This window comes from Centrocercus urophasianus, unplaced genomic scaffold (genome assembly GCF_019232065.1).
Source record: "Centrocercus urophasianus isolate 14NV4802_14NV808 unplaced genomic scaffold, USGS_Curo_1.0 seq_14, whole genome shotgun sequence".
Taxonomy (NCBI): Eukaryota; Metazoa; Chordata; class Aves; order Galliformes; family Phasianidae; genus Centrocercus; species Centrocercus urophasianus.
Window position 1 is genome coordinate 20950089 of NW_024884586.1, and position 16619 is coordinate 20966707.

General features: G+C 42.7%; 1 protein-coding gene across 6 annotated transcripts in view; it reads right to left on the reverse strand.

Annotated features, from left to right (window-relative positions):
• Nucleotides 1-308: 308 nt before the first annotated feature.
• Nucleotides 309-16619, reverse strand: part of SMOC1 (SPARC related modular calcium binding 1) — a 163333-nt gene continuing 147022 nt past the window's right edge. For 3 of the 6 annotated variants that reach the window (XM_042813562.1, XM_042813561.1, XM_042813565.1), the window contains 3 exons: nt 10327-10577; nt 5323-5373; nt 309-3707 (listed from right to left, as the gene is read on the reverse strand). In XM_042813562.1, coding sequence (XP_042669496.1) covers nt 3691-3707; nt 5323-5373; nt 10327-10577 — 319 coding nt within the window. In that variant the 3' untranslated portion in view covers nt 309-3690. The remainder of the gene's footprint in view (nt 3708-5322; nt 5374-10326; nt 10578-16619) is intronic. The other 3 variants (XM_042813566.1, XM_042813563.1, XM_042813564.1) reach the window with 2 other exon arrangements.

Here is a 16619-nt window from a genome sequence, read left to right on the forward strand (position 1 = left end):
GAGATCACATTCTGCTGTAGCTGCCACCTTTGGAGGTCACCTCTGCTCTGCCACTGAATCTTCAGTCTTTTGAAGTAGATTGAGCAGAATCTGTCATTAAACCCCAGAGGACAGCACACGGGTGCATGTTTTAGTTCATCCTGGAGGCTTACACACAAGAAAGAAGCATCCTCAGATCCAATCAATGGCTGAGACCCGATTCTGGGAGAAGGAAAGTCTCCTTTCCTCATTTGGCAATATAATTGAAAAAACATAATGTGAAAGAAAGATGAGCTCTGAAAATCAATATTCAACAAGAAACAACCAAAGACTTTAGAGCAAAAGTTATCTATTTTATTACAAAACTAAAATCAAACAGATGCCTTTCAGTCTAACAAACAATGCCATAGGCAGAAATGTGCTGGGGCAGGATAAGTTCAATACAAACTTACGCCATGGAAAGCAGTGCCTTCATAGGAGTGAATCCCACCATAATGCAACTCCCTCCAAGACACTACGTCCTTGGAGGATCAGCAAAAAAGGATATGGTTTTGCTTCAGGCAGAAGAGCAGATGATTTGCTCTGTAGACCCCTGGTCCTCCTCTGTCATGAGTGTTTTCACCTGTCATTTAAAGTAGAGCTGGAGAGGCCCAGGAGGACTTGTAGGATGAGGAGAGATACCCACGGTCTGCTTCCAGGCACAACTGTGACACACCCTCTGCCCCAGCTTCAGTAGGATGCTACTGATGCAAGGCAAAGCAGAACATGCTTGTCACTGCCAGATAAGGACATTTGGCCTGGCAGCCTGGTGACTGGCAAGAAAAACAACAAGGGATGAGGGGAGCTGAAGCATTGCTCTGTTCTGATGACTGTTTGGACACTCAATGGGTGGATTATATGAGTCAGGACCAGTACAGCCTTCTGTGAGCTTCCAACACACAAATCCTGAACAAGTAATCTAACCTGTGCCCAGACTTTATGCAGTCATAGTGGTTGGGTCATGCATGTCAATGTACAAATGCTGCCATAAGCTGCTCTGAGGCCTGTGCAAATCCGAAGTTGTGATGCTGGGAGTTGGACTCCTCCCATGAAACTATAGAAACATAATGCTTGGAGGACCCCCATCCATCCATTAAGTCAGCACTAATATAGCAACACGAATATCCACCAATACCAAAGCCAACCTTGTTTGATCTCCTCAAACAACTGACTCAATTTTCATTGCAAACTACATGTGAGCGCAGGCCTTTTAGACCTGAAAGATGCAAAGAGGAGAAAAAGGTCTGCAGAAGGATATTGTGACAGGCAGCAGTGCTGGCTGTCTACTTTACTGACATTCCCAGCATTTCCAGATGAAAAGATGCAACGATTTCTAGCAGCTCTGCACACCCCTGCAATTCTGTGGGGCACTGCCTGTCCCAGTGGCTGGATGACAGAGCTCCTGTTGAGATCCAACTGTCTGGATTTGCTGGATGTAACTATGCAATTAAAAAAAAAATAAGAAAAAAGAAACAAACAAGAAAACACCCAGCAGCCAGAGCTTTCACTTTCTAAGGCTAGCATATAAAGACAAGGAAAAGTGTTTTTTTTTATACAGTTGGGTTCGTTCTTTGCTCCTACAATAGGAATAACAAGAGATAGGAACATTTCTAACTATACACTAAACCAAATCATTCCAACACACAAAAGATGAGTGCTGGGCATTTTAAAAAGAGAAGATGCAATTGAGAAGTTGGCAGTTTGCAGTCCAGAAAAACACATACATTGTATGTGAGGAACCATAAAGGATCGAGCTGCAGGATCTGCTCTTGCTAAAGAGAGCTTTTCTATACATTACAGTGGTGTAATGTACACTTCAGAGACTACCAGAGGTGTTTTCAACCATATAAAACGCTTCAATCAGCTCCAATTTACTTCTCAGGGAAGAGTTGTCATTGCTACTATATGGCTATTTCAAAAATGCTTGTTATTTTTTCTAATTTTCTATTTTGGCAACAAGGCACTAGCTTACTGCATCAGGACACTCTTGCTGTGATGTGTCTGCCATCAGGTGACATGCCACAGAGTGGCTGTGTTGTAACATTTATACAAAAGCAGCAAAGCCTCAGGGGACAAGCTCACCTTCTGCAGTATCACAACACTTTTACAAACAATTGTTGGTGTGATCTCATATCAGCATGGCACAAAGTCATTTCTTACTACTGGTTCCGGATCCAAAAATGAGTGGCACAAGGATTGCCAAATCTGAAATGGGAAGTTGCTCAGAATTCCTCTAGGAATAGGCAAGTGCCACTGGAGGTTGAAAATGAGCAAAGCAAATCACAGCACAGCGTGTCCCATCACACTCTGTCCAAACCCAGGATAGCTGATCTGCTGACTTTACAGCTGCATCTGACTGAAGTTTAGCAGGCAACAAGTTTGGAAAAACTGCAGGTGGTTGAAACAGCTCCTGTGGCCTCCAGGAGCACCAAGCTCTTCAAGCCTTTGCTGTTACTGAGCACAAAAGCACGGGAGATACTGATACCAATGAATCAGGTGAAGTAGGTAATCGAAGCTAGACAGGCTGTCCCCTGTGCAGGAGAGGAGCCACCAAAGACAAGATCAGTCATTGCACGCAATCCTTTACCAGCAAGCATGGCCCAAGCTGCAGAGTTGAAGCATAAGTAAAAGCAGACTCTTGGGAACCAGCAGAACGTGTCCTTCTGCACTGACAAATTTGTTCTTTGCTCTCCAGCAAAGTAACAGGCAGTCTGATGCTGCTTTTAGATGGTTCCTCAGTATTTTTATTGCTTGCATCATATAGATGAACATTGTGTCAGAGAAGAAGATGTGTGACATCACTCCGCTGATTCTACTAGTGTCTATGGTTTCCATGCCCTTCCAGTAGCATTAGATTCTCAGGACATGGCACATCTTTGCTAAGCATGTCTTCCGAGCCTGAATAGCGATGCGTTTGCAATTCATTTCTAACCATTTTGCAACAGGTGCAGAAACTACTTCTACATTTCCTTAATACAACCCTTTCCTACCCCTACTCCGAGTAGCTTTGCAGTGCCCAACTGCTGAGGAGAAATCCTTGCTCTGTCAGAAGTCCTGATGCCTGTGACTTGAACAGAGCTGCACAGTAATCAAAGAGGAGGTTCTCAAGAAGCATTTAGTATGTGGGGCACTGTTTGCTCAGGTCATGCTGATATGCTTACTCCTTCGTGCATGGGGACAGTAAGAGATCAGTTTGCAACTGAATGATGGATCAGTTGGCAGAAATGAATGCATTACTGTAATCCGTTAAATGCAAAGTGTCCCTCTAACCCTAACAGCCTTCAGAAGCAAAGGGAGGAACAGAACAGTGACTCCAACCCCTGTACAAGACAACTGTACAATTTACATACATATTTATATACAGTATATAAAATTCTCTTTCTTCGAGTCCCAGTGAACTCAATTTTAAGTCATCAGTAGCTGTTCCAATTTTAAAAAGTCATGATCCTGTTTCCCCCCGCTCTCCAAAGTATTAGATAATGGCATTGAAAAGAAATTAAAAACAAACCCAAACCAATTATTAGAAAGTGCAAACGTTCTGGGTGCCACTTCTGCTACGTTGGATGTTTCTGATGCTGTATGCTTGCTCTTAAGAAGCAAGGTGTCCATCTGTCGCTGTATCTTTCCTTCCTTTGGGTTGGCTCCTGCCTTCCCTTCTGTCTTCTGTTGCTGCTACACCAAGCGGCCTACTGAAATGGGTGGGGTGGGCAAAGAAAGAGGAACAAAACAGAAGCAGAGAAAGTGAGTAAAGAAGGCAAATTAAAACCAAAATGTCTTCCAAATGAAGTAAGATACAGTATACAGCTTCTGCTGCAAACACGGCCCTGTAAAGCTGAGATCTCAAGTAAGCTGTGAGGCTGAAAACAACACGGGGCTAATGAGACAGCCTTGCTGAAAAAGTGTTGACTGAGTCACACACAGCCCTAGGGATTGATATATTTTTAAACATAAACCACCACTTCCCTCTCCCTCCCCCCTCTTGGAAATCGGCAGGCAGACTGGGCAAAATGCTGGCCTCTCCCTCTGCTGCTCTGCCTGTGATGGCTGATGCAGAACCCCACTGCTGCATGGCTGCCCTGTCATCAGCAGCCCCAGAGCCAGCTGCTTCCATCCCTCAGCAGGCAAGCAGAAGGCAGACATTCAAGATCTCTCCCAGTCACTGTGACGGCAAAACACAGCAGTTTCCCTTCAAGACCTGCCTGCATCACACCCTCTGAAGTCTTAACAGGCCAATGAATCTGCCCTGCCGAGCTCCAGCTGTCCCAGGGGATTGTGCAAGTGTGCTACTCAGTGAGTCAGGTGGACGTGCACACTCCCATGCCCCGCTCTTCAAAAAGCATTTTTTAAGTCCCTCATCAAAGGTTCTCCAAGAATTTACAGGATTAGAACAAGCGCTCACTGAGGATTAATTACAGGGAAAACATGGCAAAGAGAAGGCAGCAGTATGGATCTGATTTTCAAAAGGAGGAAAGTTAATAGACAGGCCTCACTGGAACCAGTGTCAATCAACATACCCTCTGAAGTGGGGGCAAATATTGTTAAATGCAAAATTACTCCGGGCTGTCATAACTGAACCTCATTACACAGCTTTGAAAAAGGCTCTCACAGTGCTCAGTGAATAACAACAGCAGACTGACCTCAGTGTCTAGATGATCTGTCCTACACTAAAGACTATGAGTGACTAGGAAAAAGCTTGAAGCCACAGGACGTGATTTTTGCAACACCTCTTCTCAGCTTTTAGTGGCAACAAAACTCAAATATATGCTCAGAACTGAGGACACACCAGGAAACATCACTGTTTCTCACAAGACAAACTGAGACACACCCAAGGAAACCATGAGGCAGCAGGTCTGAAAGGAAAGCAAACAAAAGTTGTTCTTCGCACCCGATGAAAGGGTGCAATTCACTGCCACAAAGTACAGAGGAGAGCAGACATTAACTGGGACACAGAAGAATATCCATGGGAACATGGCCGTGAAGCAATTAAACATAAATGCAACTAATCACTTAAATTGTTGCTCGCCAGAAAGAGGAAGAGTAAAGCAAGATGAGTATTCTTGCTCTATCCTATTCCAATTCCTCAGCTACATGCTGTCTGCCATAGCTGAAGACATGGTACTGGACTTTGAGCTGATGCTGTAGACCAGCATGTTATAATCTTCACACCTCTTAGGAACAACCCTGGCTTCTAGTTATTTATGGATTGCTATTTGTGAACATAGAAGAGCAGGGAGCACAAATTTTGGGACACATGGGTATCACAGACAAAAGAAAAAGTAACAAATATTTTGACAAGATACTCACTGAAAGGGTTAAGGCCTTGTCTTTTTCCACTGGGGAAACTGCTCAGGCTACCTGTAAAATCCAAGAACCATGTTAAATGCAATAAATGTCACGGCATGACCAAGAAGCATCCCCATCATCTGCTGGCAGCAGGCAGACTCCAGGGAGCTCTTCCTTTCTGGATGTGCACACAGCAAGTCCTGCCTCTGGAAGACTCATGTGCAAGAGTCAGACCTACAAGCTTGATGCTAATCTCCTGATGTTCTAGTACCCAAACATCAGGAGAACTGGAGGTTTGGTCTGGGCAAAAAAAAACTATTACAAGGTTAAAATAAAGTCTGGAAGGAAGAAAAGGAAAGAAAAGATGCAAGTAGTGAACATGAAGTTTCCCAAAACAGTCTTTGCTATGAAATGAAAGATCTGAACTCATATCTGGCAGAAGGGCAGGAACAGACTGCACAGCAATGACTGTCACAAGATAAAGGCACAGGCACCCCACACCAGATGGAGCTAACAGCAAGCACTTTTGCCTCTACAATAAACTAGTTCCCACCACCTGCTGGGTACTGACAACACAGGGACTATAGGAGCTGAGCACTTCCAAAAGTATGTTTCAGTCCCTGCTGGCTGCTAAGTAGGGATTTCAGGCAAGGGCCTTGTTAGAAGGGGGACCTCCTGCTTGTTGCCACCCCCAGTTCAGGTCAGGATGAAATCTTTGATGTGTGTGTGCAGCTAACTTAAGGTGCAAAGTAAGGCATGATTTAACTTGCACCAGTAATACAGGAACTCACACCTAAAGAACATTTTGCTGTGGGAAAGAAGATGAGCAGAAATGTAGCAACAAGGTGGGAGAGCAAGGAAACTGCAGGAAGACAGATGCTGCACCCTGACAAGGAAAAGGGAGGAAGAGAAAGGCGGCAGTTGCATTTGAAATGGATCACAAAGCAAAATATTTTAGCTTTAAAAAAAGTTAATAAGAGGAACTGCATAAACACAGCGAGTGAGTGATTTCAAGGTCCCTGAATGCCAGCCTCGTCTCAGCCATCTGCCCTGGCAAGATCAGAGAGACCGCCGTTAGCTTATTCCTATGCCTGCACATAAAAAGCAGGGCTCCGTAGCCAAGAGGCAGATTCTTCCAGAGCTAATTGGGACTCACCGAGGGGCCTGGCAATAAAAGCACAGTCCGCTTATGAACCGCTGCATCCTCGGGCGGCTGTTCCCCTAGAGGGTGCTGCTCAGCCGCGCACAGCTCCGCTCCGTCATCGCCCTTTGCCCTCAGCCTACCTGTAGCTAAGGGCCGCACGGCCAAGGGTCTGCACTCACCCCCTCGAGTAGTGAAGCTAGGACTAGTGTGCATTGCTGTGACTGAAACTGCTCGTCTTCAAAAAGATTCGGAAAACAAGAGATAAGTTGATCCAAAAGGCCAGCAATGGCAGGGGGTCCCAAGACCCCGTGCATGGCAGACCTTTGCAGCATGCTGGCAGGGCTCTGTGCTTTCTGTGGGTTTACTCCCAGACGCATTAGTGCAGGGAAACTAACAACTGCCATAAAACTGACTATCTTTCACTCCAAAGGCAGAGAATACGATCTTCAGTCAGCTACTTTCAATATAAAAACAGGCCAGCACGCGTAGAGAAGACAAAACCCTATCAGAGTAACACTGTAATGAGCATAAAGTTGAAATGAAAGAGAGGAAGGGGTATGGCAGATGGGGACGGTGGATAAATAGAGCATACCTGTGAAGCATTTGGGTATTGCAGGGTGATATCCCATCAGTCACTAAATTTCATAATTCAAAGTATTTGCTCAGGTATGCTATTCTGGGTAATAATTCTAGCTACAGTATATTTGGCCAGATGTCTTCCAAAAGAAAAAGCTCAAGGAAACCCCAGCAGTTTTTTATAGGTAGAAGTAATTCCTCTGATTCACTGAGCAAACCTATCACTTCTGATGGGGAAGAAACATGCTTTCAGGAATCCTATCTCATGTCAAGACCATACAAATGTTCCAACTGGTACTTATCCTCAGGATTAAAGGAGACAAACTATAGCATCCCAACTGAACCCCAAAGGGGAATATCTGAGCAAAGCAAACAAAACCAAGCAGTGAATCAGCAGAGCTTGTTCACATCTCAATCTACATCTAATTTCAATTAAATATACTCTGAATTTCAGTTCAATTAACTCAGTCACTACCTAAAAGCGTTCAGCAAATAGTACCTTACAGTTTCCTCACAGCCTCTCAGACTGTCATCAGCTTCCTATTGTCATCAATTCAGAGGCCTTTCTGAGATGACCACTCCCTGCTACCTGTTCCCACACAACTGCTTGCCTAAGTAATGGAGCTTTTCACTCCCAGAAGTCTCCCAAGCGCAAAGAAAATCAGTCACTTCTGCAGGTACTGATTAGAAGGGTCTCAAACACCACTAATTAATCAGCCATTTAGATTGTCGATTATTTTTCCTTCTTTCTTTAGTAGCAGCATCCACATAATGGGTGACCACAAAGATCAAGAACCTACTGAGGAGGGGAGGACAGATATAACTCTGCATCTCAGACAGATTTGATCCTAACTGGAAAGAGCTCAAATTCATGCTTGTCATTATGAACACTGCAGATGAATCCTCCCACATAAAGCTTCCTTTTATCCATGAGACATGTAACATCACTGATTTGTCTATGCCCTGTCCTCCCACCAAGGAACATTATTTCCATGTTTGGATGGAACTGATTCCAAAAAAAAGAACAAAAAAAAAACCCAACCAAAACACTAACAAAAATGCAGAAGCCTTAACACTTGTTTTTCTTACCATTTCAGATTGTACAAAATTTGTATTTAAGGTTTATTTTCAAAATCAGTGCAAGTGTTCAATTTGCTTAACAGGAGGCACACTCACCTGGAACGATGACCCACCTCATTCTAGTCCTTATGCTGCGGGATTCCAACCACAATTTGGAATATTTGAGGCAAGTTCACTAGTAAAGAGGTATATCAAGGGGAAGAATGACTTTCCTTGCCTTCCTCAAGCCCTTTCTCATCCAAATCCAGATCAGAAAAACCTTCCTAACAAAGATTTTGTTGAAACAAGCATTTCCATTAAAAGTTTTAGATTCATTTGACTGGCAGCTTACAACAGAAACTTCCCAACCAGTGTTTGGTTTGGACCAACAGTGACCTCAGCCGCAGCAAATGTGCAGAGACCATGGTATAGAGTAAGAACTACAGAGAAGGAATACATGGACTAGCTGGCTGATTGCATGAACTCATGCTTTGAGATACGATGACATGTAAAAAAGGGCATTACTGGCTGTTTCTTAGAGGTTCTTGTAAATAGAAGGCAGAGCAAACATTATCTACTGCCTCACAAATTCGTTACTCCTTTAGGAAAGTCCATCACAAACTTGTATACTGTGTACTCCAAGTAGTCTCATTTGTTTTTTCCTACATGCTGGTGGGCTGCTCCCTGCACTGGCTCCCTCTACTGCTTGTTAGCCCTCATCATTCTGTAGCCATCCCTAGGTCCTTTCTTAAGAGTTCTCCTTCCACATAACTTACCACTTTAACTTTGATCCTCAAGACCTACCAAACCTCTAGTAGGCATGTGGAGCTATGTGACAAAACAAGGTTGGAGCTCTTTTTGCACACAATCTTGTCCTCATATAATGGGACAACCAGGAAAGGTCAGACTGTGTTCTCAACATTTGGGGAATCAGGGACTCACGGCAACACATCTCCCTTGCTGCTTGCTTTCCCCTTCACTTGAGCTCAAAAATTCTCTTTTTCTTCTTTCTCTTCTTTTTTCTCCCCCTTCCATAAAAATTCTGAACAGTCAGTGGGCCAAGGCAGCAGATTCCAGAGAGTCTTATTCCAGGCCAAATAGCAATAAAACTCATTTGGCATATTCATCTAGTGGGAAGGTAATAAAATTAAGGAACAGGGCTGCTATTTTGGTATGTAATTTCTCAGTAAAGTACAAATGACTAAGAAAAAAACTTCCACTGAGCTAGGAAATCTTGAAATTTCTCACAGTTGACAAATAATGCAATGGTCTTATTATGATAATCAAGATATACGCAAAAAAAAAATACCCAAAAAAAGAAACTTCTCAACACTCAACGGTACTCATTCCCTTCTCATGCATGCTAAACCTGAAGAAAGCACTAAGGAAAAGCTAGGACTGGAAAAAGAAAGCTAGCCATCCTTCCCAACCAGCATGACAGTTACAACAACAGCTGTCCACACAACCAAAACACCTGCACAGGAAATTCATCCCTTGGAATCTCCTTGTTTACCTTCTCCTGCCAAGCAAATCTGCCCATAGTCAAGACTGACTGATAATTATTGAGTATGGGTTGAAAGGTTTCAATTCATAGAATCTCCAGAAATATCAGTTTGGTCCAGGTTTTGATAGAAGGTGAGGTGAGAATGAAAGAGGAATAAAAGGAAGGGAGGTGGGCCGATTGCTCAGCCACTAAACAGGAAGAACAGCTGTTCCTATGCCCTAATTCTCCCCCAGTGTTAAAATGTAATTTAACTCTGAAAAAGTCCAAGAGTACAGTCCTGCACTTTCCTTCTGAGTTGTTCTCTCTGCGTCATCCCCTCTCCTGCATGCCGGATTTAGCAATGAAAATAAATATTATTTCTGTTAGTCAACAGGGCCTCCGGAGAAGGACTGGGTTTGTGCTGCCTCATACATCATCCAACCTACATGGTTGAGGCAACAGAATATTGTTAGCAGTGTATTACTCAGAGAGGTCCTGAACTGAACTGCAGTTTCTAAGGACTTCTACAGTACAAGCAGGGTTCTGAGCACGGCTCATCTTTTTGCCCTGTATCCATTTAGTTCTTAGCACAAAGGTCTGTGATAAGGACTTTAAGACAGAGCCATAAAGATAATGAACTACAGCTGCATGGCAGAATATTAATCACTCATTTTCTCATGCAAAACGCGGCATTTTTGAATTACCTGGGATAAAACCGATTCCTGAATTTATTCTCACAGAATGGAGAAAGAAAGCCACTTACTTCCTTCCTTGCTGACTCCCAGGCACCCCTTCAGCTCCTGAAGTGAGATAGACTTGTCCTTGTTGAGGTCACAGTAGTCAGTGAAACGTCGGGCACATTTCTTGGGCTTGGCTTTCTTCTTCACATAACGCTTGAAAGGCTTCAGCTCTCGCTTGTTGATGTCATTGCTGCTGTTGTTGTCCAGCTGGCTGAAGTACCAATGTACCACTCGCTCCTCCAGCGTGTGGCTGGGGTCTGGCTCAGAGAACCTGCTGGGGAGAAAGCAGAGGCCCCCAGCAAGTGGGCGCTCTTACCAACGCTGTCATGTGCATGGAAGAGCCACATAGCGTGACTTGTGTAAAGCAGGACAAATACACAAATCTTACAGTCTTCTTCTTTTAGCTGAGATCTTTAGAGAGAGAGAGAGGAACTTTATCTAGAAATGCCTTTTAGCACTAACAAGTGGTGACAAGGGATTCTGGGAGTCTGATACCCTCAGCTCTGTCTCTCCTCACACCAGATGCTGTAACTGCCTAATCCCAAAGGATTCCCCTCTGGAGGGCAAAAAGCAGTCTTCATGCTCCTTTTTACTCTTGAGCTACCAATGTGAGAGCTGTGCATGCTAGCTGCCATGGTAGTTTCTGTGATAGCAGCATCTAGGCTTCGGAAAGGGAACAAATTTATTTAATGCAAGACGCATTCATTATTTGAAAATGTCCTTGGCAAGACGAAACATTCTTGCTGTATCTATTTATATGATCTGAACACCCGTGCTGTATTTGCAGCATATTTAATGCTCTTCACGTGGTTGATTTATACGCAAGAATTCCACAGCAGACAAGCACCACAAATCCATTAAAAACAATACTATGGAACTGGTAACTTCAGAGTGCTCCATTTCTTACTCATTCTCATCTTACAACTTTGATATTATTTGGCTCACATTTCCTTTCTGTGGACAACAACAAAAAATATCAGAGAGGAGGACAGGAGGAGGAACAGCCTCAGCTGAAGACATGTGAATAGAGAACATTGCCTTTCAATCTCAGGTCCTTACTGAAGAGGCAGTAGGTCATACTGTTTATATGGTATGAGGTGCTCTCCCAGCAGTAGGAAAGGGGTTATTCCTCGTGATACAAAGAATCAGGGAAGAAATCCTTTCTAGAGAAGACTTTTTTTTTCTTCTTCTTCTCTTTTTTAAGTTCACTAAGGTAGCCTGTTCTTTCTCCAAATGATGAATGTATCATTAAAAAAATTAAAATGATGCTGAGACTTGAGCCTTTTTCCTCCCAAGCATAAAGCTTTTTAGGGCACGGAAATTAGTGGACAGGCAGTCAGACATGCTACACTGGCACTGGTTACTCTGACTTATTCCAGGAGACACGTCCAGCTGCTGCCTAATTCCTTCCCCAGCGATGAGAGAGGGACAGTTGTGTGCTGCAGGCAGCCAGGTTCTGGTGTGAGTTTTGGGCACTCAAGCTAGGGAAATATGAACCCAGGTTCAGTTTTACTAAGGTGTACCTTATAAAATGCATTTTAAGACCATCATCAACCTTAATTAAGAAACTGGTGGGTTATATATTTAAATGGCCACTGAAAAATTCTTTTTTTGGGAACTAGAAGGGTAAAAACCCTATTGACCTTCTCATATGACCCCTTCTGCCTCTACAATGCAGCTACAACGCCTGAAAAAGAAAATCACAACCTACAGTCATGGCACATCGGTAATGTGAAACATAGTCGCTATCTGGGAACATCTGCACCCCCACACCCTCCAAAGTAAATTCACACACTGGAAAGAGGTAAATAACCTACACAACATATTTCACAAGATTTTACTTGAGAATGTCTCCTCATCATTTAATTCTTAGCTGAGAAGCATCCTGGCATTCAGTCACAGTGTCTGGTCAATGTACAGTGGGATAAACACTGCGTGGGAGGAAGAGGTTGGGCATAAATTTGATTTAGTTTTAGGAGCCAAAACACAAGGCAAACCCCTGGAGCTACCTATGGACAAGTAGAAACTGCAAAAATCTCCCCAGGAAGCTAAGGGAGTGCCTGGATTTTTTAGAGCCCTGAAACTCAACATGAAGAACAGGATGACAGGAGAGAATAAAAACACATCCTGTGGCTTGTTTTTATGACATTTATAAACACAGTCATTGGCCTCTCTCCCTTTTGGAAGTGAGCTGGCTATCATTTGAAGGCTTGAATGTTTCCAACAGCCACAGGGAAGAACCAGAAGTTCTGTATTGCAAGAGAGAAGCTTCTGCTTTTGCTGAGATAGAGGAATACAACCCCAATTTTTGCATGTGAGATTCCCTTGGTGCACACCTTGGCCTGCCCTTGGCTCTGACCTTTGCTTTCTGAAAACCCAGATCTCAAGCCGCAGAAATGGAGAAAAGGGAAAGAGCACCTCTAGCACTGACAGTAAGCACTGTCAGAAAGACAGGAGCACTAGCTTCTCTCTGCCTGCTGAAGAGACACTCCAAAGCAGGATTTAAAAGGGTCTTGTTTTTTTTCTTTTTTCAGAAACACATCAATGAGGAGCTCTCCTAGTTACTAGAAGAGGCAACATGGCTTTCTCCAGCACTTCCAAAAAGAAAACCAAGGCAATCCACAGGCTAATACAAATACATTGACTCATGAGGTGATGATGTATCAGTCTTAGCCACTACAAACAAGCTGAGCATTTATACTGAAAACAGCAGCACGCTAATGGAACTAAAGGGAATTAGTTTAACTTCTGTGACTGTATGAGGAAGGAAGATAGAGCCATTACTAAGTTTTTACCACTTCCTGCTGGCTGGCCTAAAAGTACTGCAGTTCCTGAGCTGGTTGCCTGCCCTTTCTGATGATAATCCAGAATCCCAGAACAGGGAGGACTTTGACATCATCTCAGTGCAGCCATACCTTCCCTGTGCATCGTGCAATTACATGATAGACTGAGAATGCTGAGGTTACAACATTCATCTAAATATCTTGACTTTCAAGACTGTCCATGCAAGACATTTACTTTCCATCTATGAAACATGAGTCGAAGCAACTTCACAGCATTGCTAAACCACTTAGTTTTGATGATGTGCCATGACAACAGCCATACATGCTGGGTCAGCTGAAATGTATCTGAGGTCTCTAACTGTTCTGCCAGTGCAGAGTTTGAAGTAGTGTTCGTGGGGAATTTTATTCTATTGCCTCTCCTTTGTTGTTGCAAGAGAAGTGCATCAGTCCTCAGATGCAAAGTTAATTTGCTGAGCTGCTTCTCCACCGCACATTTTCAACTTACAATAAGACATCTCTTACTCCAACACCAGTCATGTGAAAAATCCACTGAACCTGTCTCTTGCTGCAGTATGGTAACAATTTCTCAGGCTTCTCGTGCAGACTACATAAAAGCCAGCAAGTTTAGCTCCACTATGCAGCATGAGTCCACCAAGAGCCCAACAGAGAAGAGAAGAATAGTTTTGTCTAAGTAATCTTTTGCTCCTCTTCATGTATAATGTGCTGTCAGTTCCCTCATGGGAAGCTCTTTACTTATCTCTTCATTGGCTAATGCCTGAAAACACCTGGGTTAATGCTCCATTACTTTTAACAAGACTATTTTTCCAGCCAAGACACACTTCCAGGGAACATCATCATATCATCTGGTCTAACTGGGCTAGGGAGAGAAAGCAAAGAGTCTATGAATAAATATGGACACGTGCTTCTTGCAGCTGCACTAAATTCTGGAGCAGAGAGGGAAGAATATGCCAAAATACCACCTAGACAGCTTGAACACGCTCTTTGCAAGCAGCCTATAATGCTTTCCAGCCCTAGCAAGAAAGAAGGAATTAACTGCACAGGAAAGAAGAGGAGGTATCTAGCTTAAAATACAGGAGAGCAAGGTCAGACAGTGCACACATACCGAAACATGTACAGTGTGCAATCACATTCTCCTCCACTGGGCTGTACTCTCAAAGGGTAATAGGCTCAACCACATTTTACTGAGTAAAACAAAGTCCCTTCCTTTCAAAGTCAATCCTTTGCTTCCTGCACACTTGCAGCCCCACTGCATCCCACTGCACAGACTCTCTATACTACTGCAGTGACAGAAAATCTGCGAACACAAAATATTTCTCTGGGAGAAAGCAAGGTTGCAAGCTCTGAAGTACCCAGCAGATGATCACCTGTTTGAAGGTTTTTCCAAAATCTGTTACTTTCTGATACAAACTTTAATTGGCAACAATAGCAGCTGAGGCAGGAGGAGGGAAGGGGATTAAGACCAGGTTAACGTCCCTAACTCCAGACTGAAAATGGGGCCTATAAACCAGTGGGAGCTAATTCCAGGATGGAAGTGCACTGATGAACAAGAAACTACTAGCAGAAGCAACAGAGCAGAAAAAAAGCCCAGCTTCCACTCCCACTCGCTTGTAGTCAGGTTATCTACAGTATTTAAACCTGCAAGTTTGTAAGTCTCAACGTTATTTTGCAAGCATTTAAGCCTTGCTTGGTGCTGTTGCTGAATGAAGGAGGGATACAAAGAAATATCAGGACTGACCTTGCCAGTCAATGCCCAGGAGAGCACTAATGATGCCCACCAAGGTGCCCAGGGGAAGTGATGATGGAAAGCGGCAACAGTTTTAACAGACCAAGTAAAATTCATGATTCTTCTTGCCTGCTCTGCTTCCACTTAGTCTCCTTTTGTCATTCCTTGAGGTTGTCTATTGTAAAGCTAAAAGCACTAACTGTGGAACATGGCTCGAATCAAAGAGGATTACTCTAATGAAATTGTAAAAAGGATTGTGTATTTGTTTTCTTATTCTCCCTTTCCCATAGGGAAAGAGTCAAGAAGCTAACAAAAAAAAAAAAAAAAAAAGCTGCGTTCAGACTAAACAAAAGGTTACTGCGCAGTCCAAATTCATTACAAGGAATGCATAATTCCTCTACAGCTAAAACTGAAGCTATCTTCTCATTACAGACCCAGTTTCTTTCTCTCCTCCCTCCGGCTAAGTTGTGTATGAAACATTATTCTGAACACAACTTTTCTGAAGACTGAGGGATAAATCATTTAGGAGGTTTAAAAATCAACTCCCTTCATTCCTCATTGACTTTTTAAAAGATCCTCCTATTACACGATCTCTTTCATATCTTTAATTAGGCTAGAATTTCCATAGAAGCATAAAGAGAGTTCAGTATCCAACTTCAATTGAATTGCAATAGGAGCTGGGCATTAACTTCCCCATACTGTTTGAAAGTGCCAATCTTTATTAAAACATGGCTCAACTTCAGAACACCCTGGAGATGTGCTGAGCTTTACTTGCCTGCTTCCAACTGCTCAACTATAGCATGAAAGGGAACCTTGGGGGCAATTTTCTGAAGTACCTTTTAGGGCTATTACATGGGAAATAATTGGCAGCTTACAATGAAGGCACACAACTGCTGAGTTACATGATAAGGATAGCTGTCAGAAGCTGCTCTTTTAACCCAAAACTCCACAGGGCATTCATATTTTTCCTGATGGTGTAACAACCTACAGTGAGAACATTTTGGCAATTAAAATTTATTCCCAAATTGGCAAAGACTAAAGATAGTTTCTTAGATTGGGTAGAGAGAAGCTGGGATCTCCTTTGACCTATTCTAGTTTAGGCCCCCATGTGATAGGAATATGTCTGACTTACAAAATAGAATACAATGTACTAAAGTGAACTTGTTTTTTTGTTGTTGTTGTTGTTGTTTTTTAACAAAAAATGCTGCTCCTATTATATAGGATTTATGCAGGATACAAAACACTGTTTAATAAACCTATTTCCTACAAGAGTTCCCTTAATTAATTTGAAAACATACAGTAACAAGATGTGCCTTGGAGTTTATGTAATAAACTTAAGAATGAATTTTACCAGAGATTTTCTGTTTCAAAAGTTTAAATGAAGTCTATTTGGCTATTTTGCTGTAATACAAACCAGGGCCATGACGAAGGGAAGTTCTCTTCTCATTTACATTATTGTAAAGCAAGAGTAACTCAATTAAAATCAATAGCTTTGAACTTGCTTAAACGAGACAAGACCTATAAGGGATTACAAGGCTGTTTTAAGCATGCCCAATTAAAAAAAAAAAAAAAAAAAAAAAGTCTTATCAGGTTTTACTTACATTGCCTGAAGCAACAAACAAGTTGTACTGCATCACTTTGCTGCTACTAGATGTTTTGGTGTGTGTCAAGTGTAAAGCAAGCAGATCAGCACAGCCTTATGTAGACTTTAAATGCAGATCTCCAGCATTTTTTCTCCTTACATTTTTCCTTTCCCTCCAAAGAAAAATTAATAACACATTCATTGCAA